The 13389-nt window shown below is 34.9% G+C and overlaps 1 protein-coding gene across 3 annotated transcripts in view; it reads right to left on the bottom strand.

Moving 5' to 3' along the window:
* Window positions 1–13389, bottom strand: part of LOC150093816 (protein timeless homolog) — a 671138-nt gene that overhangs the window by 312976 nt on the left and 344773 nt on the right. For all 3 annotated transcript variants that reach the window (XM_090412553.1, XM_090412554.1, XM_090412555.1), the window contains one exon: window positions 3477–3539. In XM_090412553.1, coding sequence (XP_090268679.1) covers window positions 3477–3539 — 63 coding nt within the window. The remainder of the gene's footprint in view (window positions 1–3476; window positions 3540–13389) is intronic.

Raw genomic sequence — 13389 nt, 5'->3', positions numbered from 1 at the left:
TGCTTTCAAACTCAATCAAAGCTCGCTGCGAAGAGTTTATACAGGGAGATATTTAGCTGTTGCACTAGAGTATACTACATACACAAACACATGCTGGAAAAATGCAACGAAAACAGAGTATTATCAAGGGATAAATTCTGGAGGATTTTAGAGCTTGCAAAATCACCTGATTTTCCCTCGTGTGTTGTTTCGGATTATACGAATAATGTTACGGTATACGAAGAAGTAGGTGCGCATTAAATTCTGCTGCGGAACATAACCGACTATAAAGTAAAGCATAAAGCTAAGATTCCAAAAATATATACACGATATTACAAATTTTACATGAAAGTAGATAGTTCCTTTTCTTTTTGCATGAATTAAAATGAGAGAGAGATTAAAGAATTAATGTGGTACATTCTTATATGCAGGAACTTTCTAAAGAAAAAGAAGATATAAATAGACATAAACTGCAAGTATATGCCTAAGACAAGCCATTTTAGTCTTACCAGAAAAATACCTAATACAGCTTTTCCCGTCACATGCGCGATTTCAATTCCACTCGGTTTCCAAGGCAAATGACATGTTGCGAAACCATTTGGCAACAAAATATGCTTTAATGTGAGTAAACCAACTTTTGTCGCCAGCTGTTAACAAACGTACACTTCTCTGACCGAAGTCTGATGTAAACAAGCCAGAGTACAAAATAGGTAGAGACTAAATACTTCAATAATGACTGCAATTTAATTCCGCCAGGCCTTAAGCAAGTTTGTAGTCACCTTCGCATTCAAATGTGCATGTGTTTACAATCACATCTGAAACCCATTCGTTGATTAAAAGTTCATTACATAATTCCCATTCCTGAGCATCTATGCATAAAGTTGGCATAATTTTCCTATCAGCGCGAAGAAGCGTTTGTATTACATCATCCCTCTAATGTCAGCTAATTTCTAATGCGTAGGCAGGTTTCTAACACTGAACGCAAAAATCTTTCGAACTAGAAAGTTGAATTTCATTCTCTTAATTAATTTTATTTCATTAACTTAATTTCTGCCCCAAAGCACGCATACGGTTATATTAATAAAAGGCTAACATAAGCTAAATCAATTCGCTATTGTTATTATAATTAGCTATTAAATATTCTGGAAATGTAAAACAATGTAATAACAATTAGCTGGATGAAGCTAACTTGCCATCCTCTTGTTCAACAGAGAATAGTAAAACTCCACTAGCATCAGAATGCACTGTTTTCAGTTCCTGGACTTCCAGTGAAGGTATGAAATATCAGAGTTTCCTGATTAATGACGTTTCTGCGTCTATTATGATATAAACTAGTTTTCTAGTTATATATAAGAAGAGAGCCGAAGCACAAGAGCTACCTTGTTAACACACTACTTTAACTAAAATATAAGAATGTCTATTGGGATCTCCATATTGCCTCTTATTATACATTTTAAACTTTTTTTTTAACTACTAGAAGTCATGAGTAAAAGGCTGTCCAGTAGCGAAAATCCTTAAAACATATTAAATTTATAAATTGAATATAGCAACAATAACATTAAATTATTATTTTTGTTTTGTTTAAATTCAAAATGGTATCAAATATTTTATAACCAACTAGACCTTCAACGCGCATAACACAATGGCGATACATACTGTTTATCGCTATAAATCGCGATCTTTAGAGAAGTTTTCCGGATTTTCTTTACTATTAATGTCTTTTCAATGTTGGAACTACATATGTTCGAACCCCATCTAGGACGCACAGAACCTTTATAAAGGCTTTTCAATAGAAGGGGAGTTATCCAGTCTGATACGGGGTGGTTAGGTTTTTTTCCTCTGGCTCAGGAACTCGAGTTTCTGCATGTTGCGAAACGGACAAACCGTTTAGAAGAACTCATGCAATTTACAAGCAGAAATATCCATCGATTACTATGCTCACGCAGAACTAAGCCGCCGTTTATTTTTTTTCCTGTGGAATTTTACTTATAATTTTTGCCTCAAACTATATGAATAATTAATTCAGATAATTACGTAATATCTTGAAATCAAGGATATCGATCACTATTTTATCAGAGGCAAGAGGAGATGAGAAACAGGACGGACACGTAGGAGATTCCGATCACTTCAACACATAGAATATCTTCTTATTTTCTTTAAAGATATTCAGTATGCCAGAGTGGTCGAAGTTTTCAGTATAGAATAGATACGAGTAGTTGGATCATGCGTACAAGGATCGTCACAGGGGGTGAACTGCCTTGGGATCGAGTGAAGCTGACAGTGAGAGATGACTTCATGCTCGAGGCAGACGGAGAAACAAGAAGAGCCAAGAATCTGTGAAGTTTTAACGAGTTGGAACTTCAAAACTATGTGAAGCCTTTCTAACTCTGTCAGTGTGGAGCATCGATTGCCGCAGTAGAATTCCAATAGGCTTGGGGTTGGCTGTCTGTTAGTTCAGTTCCAGCTCGTAACACAAGCAAGCCAGGAGAACAGAGAAAAGTATACTTTGTTCCTGAGCCGAAAAGCTTCTTGTATATATTTAAACTTCAAACAACAACTACAAAAGAATGTCAATCCGGTAAGACAGTATTTGTTTTAAGCGACTATATAGCAAATTCCTATAATTTTTCTTAGGTGTCTGTTAGCTGTAAGTACTTTCTTGCCTACTGATGTTCCGGTAATTTCAAGAAGGGACCATCAATAAATTATCTAAAGCCATGGTTCATATATTTTATATTAAAAAAAAAAAAATCTATGACAAGAATTTAGACTTCCTCTGGCACGCTCTATTTACACACAGTATAACTATAAAACCCGAACATTATGCAATTTATGGATGATCCCTAAAAATAATACAGAATGAGAATAAGAAAGCGAAGAATCGTCATTCTGCGTTCCCTCCCCCCTTTTTATGTGAATTCCACACGAAATCTTCCTCTAGAGAAAAACAAGGAAATTATGAGCCACTTTAGTCTTACTAAGTTAAGGGGCGGTCTCATTCTGGGCGATGAAATTTGTTTTCCACTTTAAATTTTATATAGGGGTTAAAAGAACGATTTAAAATATTGCTTATTTTGTTTTATTTATTTTTTAATGAAAATAATACTTATGGAGCAAATTAGACTCTGAAACAGAAGCCATAAAAACAAAGTGCATATCTTACCACTGTAGCGTGAAAACTCGCCTACTAACAAAAGAAATAAATAAATAAACTGACCAGTTTAGCAAAGCGGTAGAACCAGATGTCATGGTAACAAGGAAGAATTACGTCACAATCATTATAAGCGCAAACAAAGTTTTCTTACATAGATGAAAATATATATAAAAAATATGACAGAATAAACTGCAAACAAAACATGATGAGCTACGTAATTTACTGCTACAACGAGTTACACGACTTACGCAAAAATAATGTAAATAAGTAGTCAATTATTGTTAAACAGATTGTGCCCAACCACCGATGGCATACATACGTGTGTTTAACACACATACCTTACCTTCTTCAAGTTCAACAGCAGTCTGCTCGCGATGGCTTTCTTCGTTATTGCTGGGTGCTGGTCCTACATAAAAATAAAAGCAAATACAATAAAATCTTAAGAAGGAAAATGTGTTGTGTGCATCACTGTAAACAAATATAATCACTCCAGCATTACAATGATATTAAAATATCTGCTTAAATTTATTAGCATGGTATTTTTAAAATCTTTCTTCAAACAGAATATTTTGCATCAGCCGTTTACTAAAGTAAAACGAATGATAAGCACAAAATAAAAATTACAACACAATAACAAGCTGAAGAACCCACCGAAAACCATACTGAATAGAATGCAAACAACTATTTCTGTAATTAGTAAATTAATTTTCATAATAAAGCAGCAAAATTGAAAGAGGAGAAAGGACACATTCAAACAAATAAAATTTCAAACATTGCATATTTCAGTATAAAAGGACGCATAAGATCATTAGAATGATTTAATAAACTTTTCTTTTATTCCAGGAAGGAGAAACAATTCGAAATCAAGAAACGTGAAGTTAATTAGTAAGTTTTTTTCATTGTTCTTTTTCTGCATATGACAGATAAACTATTAAAAATGAGTTAACTTAATTTTCCTATTTATTTAAGTTAGCGACTTAAGTAAAATATGAAGCTTATTATAAAACTGAGCTGCAATTGTTTGTATTTCAAATTAGTGTGTTTAAAATGAAGGGATAAGAAATGCTGTATAAACAATCGCATTTTAAGACCTCTACTTTTCTTCAGTGAATTTAAAGAAATTAAAGAATTGCCCAATTAGTTTAATGAGTGAAATTCAAAATAAAAACAAATAATGATTTAATACCACATGAATGCATGGCTTAGCGCGTGTGAAATCAAGCTTTATGAGATCACATAAAGGGTTGTTCCGTGTTTGTAAATGTGACGAAATTTAAAGCCACAGAGAGAAAGATGATATTCCAGAAAAGAAAAAAAAAAAAAGAACTTTTATCATCTGATAAAAAAGATCGAAGGATAACAATAATTGCCTTTTTTTCCTTTCTTCGCAGCTGTTAACTTCGATTTATGAGACCTCAGAAGCGTAAGACTGTAATTTAGTGTTTGGATAACTAGATGACACAATGAAGATTCAAAATCTTTTTACTGAGATAAGAAGAGACAATGACTAATATTTTGTAATACATCGGTTAGTATTTTCCACAGATTCTGATAGACGGAGCGGAGGGGGGGGGGTTGTTGGAAAGAGGGACAAAATATAAAACTAGAATTCTATTATGACATAAATACAAGCTAGCACTTTCATCTTCGTAACTGCTTGTATCGACAGGCGTATGTCCCATGCTGACAACCAGTTAGAAGTAATGGAACAAACGGACAATGAAAACTTACGGTGTCAGCAGCGAGGAAGAGTTAAGTATTGTAATCGTTTGTCGTCGGCAGATATTTGAAGCTACTGTATCAGAGAAAACGGAAAGAAAGAGAAAAAAAAAAATCGCGTCGACAGGATTCAGTGCAACCCCTGATGGAATTAGACGCGTCATATCTGGCGTTCATGATTGTTTTTCCTGTCACATAAGCCTTATACCGATGACTAGAACTGTAATCTACACGACCCACATGGGAACAGGGAACTGTCGACATAATATGATGGAGGAGGACAGCCCATGAGGTAGTACCGTCGGGTCCCAGCCTGTCACCAATGACAGTTAGGGCTCGCAGACTACGAAGGAGCAGCACGCTTCACACCAGGATCTGACTCGTAAGCCTCCGTAAATAAGCTGCCACAACTCCTCAGTCAGCCTCGGGTTATAAGCCCACACAAGACGGTGACCCCCTTCTTCTGTTTTGTCATATTTCCCTTCCCCTGCAGACGGTAAGATTATGACCCAGATCAATAATTAAGCTCGCCCACATGGAGAAAGAGTGCATGCGGATGACATGAAATGGGATTACGTCACAAGCACAGACACATGGGCGCGCTCTTCAGCCTCCGTTATCCCTTGCGACAGCCAAGCTAAACATATCCAAGCGCTTTCAGCCAGGCAGATCTTCATCCCAGACATCCACCGAGTGCAAATCGTTGCCGAAGGGTACAGAAGCAGAAATAATAACAAAGACATCGAAGGAGATAAGAGGATAGAAGAGAGGGGTGGAAGGAAAGAAAGGGGTTTGTTTTACTCTACAAATATCGGTCTGCTGTAGTCGGAAGACGAATGAATATACATAAGTTATATTTCCTTTGTGATACTTCAAAATAAGAGTCTGAGAGCCGGTTTCAAGATAAACATCTTAAAATTAACACTGAGGTACTGATTATTCTATTAAAATTAACTAAAACAATTACAAGTGAAGCAAGTACCTGACTATTTCTTAGTATTGAAAAATAAAATTTCCAAATTTTTATTTTATTTATTTATTGTCAAATGTGTTACTGAGTAGTGCAGAATATATAGAAGTAAATTCCTGGTTGTATTTATTGATATCCACGAAACTATATCCTGCTTTGCATAGTCAGCACCGGTAATATCAAAGAAGAACAAATAAATCTTAATGTTGGTCATTAGCAGTAATAGTGTGAGAAAGGTTTGAAGCATTAACTAATTTCAATTGTTTCATTTAAAACTGGAGAGGGGGAAAAAAAAACGGTTGTCTGGAGAAAAAGCATCACTGGAAAAAAAAAAAAAATTACGCATCAGCTGACAGGAAATTATTGAGGGATGGGAGAATGCAAGACTGAAATTTTTTTACGTTTTATGCGTAACGTAAAAATACGCTGTTCGCATAAATAAGACAGAGCCATCTCTTCTGGATGAAATCTAGTATTTAGGATTTCTAGAAAAATTTGTCAGGCTAATTTAAAATTCGGTTTAAACTGGAAAAATGCAAATTGTTGTTGATATGTATACTACAGAACTGCGTTGAATGAAAGAGATCTAAACGTACCAGCACGCACATTCTTCGAGATTCATATGCAATTTCAGTTGGTCTAAATTAAACCAAAATTAAAATCACTCGATACGTTTAGTAAAGATGCCCAATGTCATCCTTGTCAAAGTAGTTTTATAGTATACATATCAACAAACAGTTCGCATATTTCAGTTTAAACTGAATTTTAAATTAGCCTGACAAAATTTGCTAGAAATATGTGGATTTGAGATCTTGGATTATTTCCATAGTGTTTTCTTCCTCTTTTTTTTTTATTTTTTAAATATAAACAATTAATCCATTCTATAATAACTGCTAGTATGCTAATTTTAAAGAACATTATCACCAATTAGAATATACATACATAACAAGACCACAAAATTCTGACCCGTCTCACATTTAACAGAAATATGATCAATTTTTTTTATTTTATTATTATTTTTTTTTTTTAAATTGAAGTCTGTGTATGGGAGCCCGTATATTATGGTGGCAATAGCAGGTAGTTTTTTTTTTTTTTTTTTTTTTGACAGAGAATAATCCGAATTTATAGAAGAAACTAAATAAATAAATAAACTCCTCGCGTCCTTTAGGAATCCAGTCTACATGAAAAGATAGTTGGCAAAACAAAAAATTTTATCTGGGAACACACATACAACAGCCATAATAGTATTAATTAGTTCGCCTAACCAATACCAAATCTTTCAAACTAAGAGTGAGTTTGCCAAATATACTATTATTGCTATATATATAGCAATATTAATAGCACTAACCTCTTCTAATGACAGCAATTTATTCTTTTAAAAAATCTGAGTGAGTGTGTGATAATTTTATCACCCGATCCAAACTCTTCGAAAGGAATCAGTTGTGACATCACGGCTAAGCAAAATATTATTAACACTCTACGCAAATCAGAGAATTAGTGGCGTTGCAAGCACGATGTTTATCTAATTTTTTTTTTTCTTATTTTACAGCAAAGTCTCGATATTCTGGAAAAAAAGTTTATGTTACGCCACTGCAATGGATGTTAACTAAATATAGTACTCAATATGGAACTTCTCATGCCATACCATCACAATCCCTTCATTTTGCGACAGTTTGCATTGCAATAATATCGGGTTTACATAAGTGAAAAAAAAAAAAAAAAAAAGAAGTTTATCATATGACATTTTATAAATTTAAAAAACAATTAACAATATCTAACCAAGAAAATATTTACCAAATGCAATAGTGACATTTCCTCCCTTCATTCAATATTCACTGGAACGCAACTTGTTTGGTTTTGCTATTATTTGTTTCCTTTAAGTCAGATAAAGAACATTTTTAAGAGATAATGCCGATAAACATGACACGATGTCCATTGTTTGTGTTCAATGACAGATGACTCCGCTTTATTATAGTTCGACTCGATAATATTGCCCATTCATTAAATATGTCACTATCTGACAATATTCAAAATAAAATATTGAGCGCTCGATTGAACAGACTGTCGGTGTCAAGTCTTAGTTTGCGACCATATTCAAACTGCACTCGGCAATCTAAATAATAAAAGACTGTAATATCGATAGAAATTGCATTTATTTTGCAATGCATACACACATACTAATTTAAATCTAAAAAGTTTTTTTTTCTTTTCCTGCAGTTGTATAAAATATAATTTTAGTACATCGGATTTTTTTTTTTTTTTTTTTAAAAAACTTACATAATGCTTCGAACTTTATCTTAAGTTAGTTATGGTGTGTCCGCGCGGTTAGTCTAGTGGCTATGCGCTTCGCAACCATCTTCCTGGGAAAGGAGTGTCCGGTTCGATTCCGTAATGATCTTTCTTAGACATAGCCAAATTAGCCGCTCTTGGGCGTGGACAGCAGGGCTTTTCTCCCCAGTTTATCTGGGGTTTTACCTTCCGCAAGCAGGTAAACCGGCCCCGTGAAAAGCTACAACCATAGAATATACCAGGAGGCATAGGGCTAGTCACCTTATCCGCGAGACGGGTACGACTTAGAAGGGCTTAAGATAGCTCTGTAACAGGCCAGTAGGCCTAACACGTAGAAGGGAGAAGAATGTAGAGTTGAAATCAACGCATGGAAAATGGCATGTTTCTTTTACAAATAAATTTAATTCGATGATACTATCGAATGGTTCAATTAACTGGTTCCCAACAGGTCCAAACTGTGTAATTATCGAAAAAACTGATAATAGAAATTCATTTCAAATATTGCATGATAACTTTCCTTAGTCCAAGAATACTCAATTTAGTATTATTCGGTCCATCTCGAATAAACGTCGCACCATCGATAAATAAAGCGTGTATACCTGAACACATCAGGATTTCCGCATTCAATGACAAAAGTTTTCTGTGGTTATTATTCTTGTTTCTTTAAGACGCTGTGATTCTTAAAAATGGTGGAGATGTTGGCACTCTTTATTTAAGCTCCCCAATCACAAGTTTATGAAGACCTTCAAGGAGTTCAGATATTCGCCGGGTATCAGGGACTGCATTACTCGCAGCATGTTATTTTGAACTTGTTGATTAATGTTCAAATACAACACCAAAAGATTCCGTTTCTCGCCGACTCCTTTCTCGACAGTAGCACTTCACTGCATTAAAAAAAAAAAAAAAAAAAAAGTAAATGAATTACGCAAACCTACAACTGGTTTGAAAACTCAGTCGGCATCGTTTTAGTAAAAGCACACAGTTAAACAAGGTCAACCCAATAAGACACAACGGATCGCTGTTTACAAACTCTGAGAACCAGAACAAAGTACTGTAACTAGATTACGTCAACTAGCGCTACAGTTACCAGCGAAAGAAAATCACGAAATGACCCTGTGTCAGAAACATCTTTAAAGTATTATTCAGCGTATTTAGACAAGACTGCCTAGATAATGCCGAAGCATCTAGGCAGACATGGAGGCAAGAACTCTAATATGGATGGAAGGAGTACAAATACTATTGTCGGCGACCTAATGAAATGCCGCGCATTTTATCCGTTTAATGAAAAAATTCTTACTTCATATTCCACTCCCAAATCAATCAGAGCAAAAGGTCAAACACAGAGCAATAGCTTACATTACACAACAAGAAGTTTATCCTTTGTAAAAGAATTCAACTGATTTTCATGTATTTTTTTGCACTTTGATTACAAATATATATATATATATTTTATCCGTGTCTTTGTTTTCACTTAAAAGGTTTAATACAGGAAATAACAATAATAGCATTCGCTTATAGCTGGCAATGCTGCTAATATCAGAGGTTCCTGTCTGTCGCTGAGGAAAGTCATTAAGTTTCAAACAATACTGTCTAGTAGAGGAACCTTAAAAATGTTCTAATAAGGAGGGAATATACGGGTTTTTCCAAGTTATGCCTTTTATTAATGCAATATGTTGACTGCCCACGTCGGGAGAATTCGTGACCTTAAAAATGCGAAATTTATTGTTAGTTTAGGGTTTTATGATTAAATAAAAAAGCTGGATATATATTCAAAGAAGATCGTAGGATCTCAGACGAAATATATTATGTGTTTTATTACAGCGGTAGCGGATATGGCTCTAAGAGGAATAAAATGTAACCTACAAAAAAAAAAAAAAAAAAAAAAAAAAAAAAAAAAAAAAAAAAAAAAAGGAGAGAGCGATCTCAAGTTACTGCATATTTTACTTTCCAACCGAAAGCCATCATGACCCAGTCGAAAAGACAACAAGTTGCTCTGGATCTTCTTTCCGAAGAGATTTCGATTCGAATCGCATCAAGAATGTAGGGAATGTTTGTCGTTATTAGCTTTTTCGCGTTTATGCTTTAAGAATAAACCTTTTCAATCGAAAAGGTTTTTTTTAGGCCTTTTTCAGCAGTTGTCATACAGTTTCAGACAAAGGTGACGAAGTCAGATTTCTCCAGGAGAAATCTCGGAAATTTTCTTCCCGAAAGCAGAAAAGCAGGCAGTGAACACACACGCGCATGTGCTCACTGCCCGCTTTTCTCATATTTTTTTCTCTCCAAAAATGTAACAATATTTCTAAGAAGAATCAAAATTTTTATCGTTCAGTTATTGCCCTAGTACCCTTTTGCGGTATATTCTAAAATAAAGGAGAATATCCAGTAAAAATTTCTGCACTATCTGAAAAACTACATTAAGTGATCTGATGATCGCTAAGTATGCCACGCAACAATACGGAAATGTCACAGAAAATGGTTGGAAGAACCGAATGAGAAATCTTAAGATCACTTAAATTCTTGATATGTCTAAGATATCTGATTGAGTATAATGATAGGGACAGCTTTCTCATGCAACTTCGCAACTAATGATGATGTGTTCGTTCTTTTATCGCCATAAAATATTTTTTTAAAAAATCGTCGAATGCCTTTTATTCTCCAAAGGGAGTAAGCGGAGCTCCTTTAACCCTATGTTTTGAAAACAGACTGGCAGGGAGTTTCCATCTTTTATTGATAGTGAACCTAAGTTACCAATGAACAGAGATTCTTGAGAGAGAGAGAGAGCAAAAGTACGGACAGACAAATGCCACGATCTTGTGGCTCATATGTGGCTTAGCCCTCATATTACTGTCTGTAATAATGTGAGTTCCAAGGTAGTTTTTTGAGATATGGGATTAAAAAAAGCCGAATTTTCGAGCAAAAAAAAAAAACTGGCCTTTCTAAAGATCAACTAATTGGGAACTAATTAAAGAAAGGCATAGAAAAAAGTTCTAATCGCCGAGTGGAATCGAATGGGCGATGGGAGCAAACGCCATTTGCTTCACAAGCTCACAAAAATATTATATTTCTATCTGTTGTGATTCGAATGCAAATTATAATTGGTGATTTTATGACCATAAACATATTTAAAAAATGTTTAACGTATTTTATTCTCCAAAGGAAATAGACGGAGCTACTTTAACCCCCCCCACACACACACAGAGAGAGAGAGAGAGAGAGAGATAAACAAGTTCTTATTAAAATAGAGGATGTTATGGATCCATCCATATGATTATAGCTAAATACAGAAAGTACAGGAGTTCTTTTAGTTCTTGAAATACCACAAGAACTAAACGAAGGGAGACAGTGAATAACTGCCTTGCATCCAAAGATAATTTCGGAAACATATAAATGTAATCTCTTATTTTTATTTTGATTCTAAGCTTGAGAAAAAATCTTTCCAAAAGGAAACATAATACCCTAGTATTTTATGCTAAAATAGGCAATAAAGGAACTCGCATAATTTACTGAACTACGTGTGTAATTCCATCACAGCAATTATCCTTCCATTGCACTGATGCTAACAACAAGACTAAACGCTTCATCTAGAAAAGCCACTTAGCGAGTTACTGCCATCTTTGCTGTTGGCGTTCGACCAGAGTGCCCCAAGAGAAACTTCCACACATCCCCAAGGGTGCTATTGTAACACATGAAGCGATACTCTACCCCTCGCCAATCACGGACTACTAACCTGTACCTCGTCCTTAAGGTAGAGAACCGAAGCACATCTGAAACTATCTTTCTCTTTGCTACACATCCTATCGATTCTGGACCTTATTTGAAAAGAGAGGAAAGAGCAAATGGACAACGAAGTCAGTAACATATCACTTGTTCACCCTTGATTATCAGATCATTCGAAAGAGAAGAGAAAAAGAAGCGCAAATGTATTTTTGGCCTAAGCGACACCAAAAAGTTAAGAGTAAAAAGAGATTCTTGGAAAATAAAGATTAACAATAATAATAAAGAATCATTAACAAGATGTGGTGACCGTACTTTAACGTAAACAGCCATGATTTTTAACTGACACTGTGGAATGTCTGTAAGCTATACTTAGAAAGCATGTAATGCGAATCGATCGAGGTATTTACGAATTCTAAGAAAAAGATGTGGCTCTAGAACGTTAATTCCTAACGTCAATTTCACCTGTTTCAAAAGCAATAGCACTTCTGCTCTAGGTTGCAGTTTTTCACTCGTTACCCCGGTAATTAAACATTACTTAATTAATAAATCAATTAACGACATCTATTTAGTAATGTTGGACATCGATATATGAACTAAGTCATCTTTGGAGAAACGCAAGCACTGACAAAAGGGAGAAAAAAGTGAGGGGTAGATATTTGTGAAGTGAAGACTGGGTAAAATTAATTTGGCTATTGTTATCTAGTAGCTGAGTACCCATAATGAAACTATTGATCGTTCGAGTTAGTTATTACAACACGCATTTAATTAGAGCATTAACTTTGAGGGAGATATCGATTAAGATGTTTATTCGCGAGCTATTGATATTGACAAGAATTTAAAATGCTGTGCTAAAAATGCCCCTAAGGCTTGACTCAATTTTAGCAGTATATTATTATCCTTTATCTCGCAAGAGATGCAAACCACCATGGAATCACCCACGTGATTATTTATTTAACACACAGAATTGATGGGCAGAACACTTTGCAACGTTGAGCTGCTTGTTTATAGAGAATGGGAAGCGATAGATTACGCTAATGCAATACAGTGTGCATTAGTGGAGTTCTTTAGCTACTATTTTTTTTCTCTCTTATAGTTTTTTTTCCCCCATACATCGGGAAAGTACTACCATCTTCGGATAACTTAGGAGGAGGCATGGCAATGCATTCTAAGGGGCGTCGTGCTTCACTGGCTTCGAATCTGATTAGATTGCCTTGGACAACAAACGTCAAAACGTTTTTGCTGCTGTCGTTAATAATTTTGATTTTAACTATACATTACTCTTAGTTTTCGTAAAGTGTAAGCGGTAAGTAGAAAGAGTCTCTTGTTGTAGAAAACAACAAGAGACTGCAGAAATTACAGACCAATCAATTTACTCCCTCACACCTATAAAATATTCATAAGAATTATACAAAATAGATTAAAAAACACCTATGAAGAAATGATAGGCATAGAACAAGCTGGTTTCCGAGGAAACTATTCAACAATAGACCAAATTTTCACATTGCACCAACTAGCAGAGCTCAGCTGGGAAGACCATAAAGAACTATATTGTTGTTTTGTG

Source organism: Typopeltis vanoorti, chromosome 23 (assembly GCF_054136105.1).
Source record: "Typopeltis vanoorti isolate ZY-2024b chromosome 23, IOZ_Tvanoo_1.0, whole genome shotgun sequence".
Classification (NCBI taxonomy): domain Eukaryota; kingdom Metazoa; phylum Arthropoda; class Arachnida; order Uropygi; family Thelyphonidae; genus Typopeltis; species Typopeltis vanoorti.
Note: the sequence above shows the minus strand (reverse complement) of the source record. Positions and strands in the feature narration are given on the sequence as shown.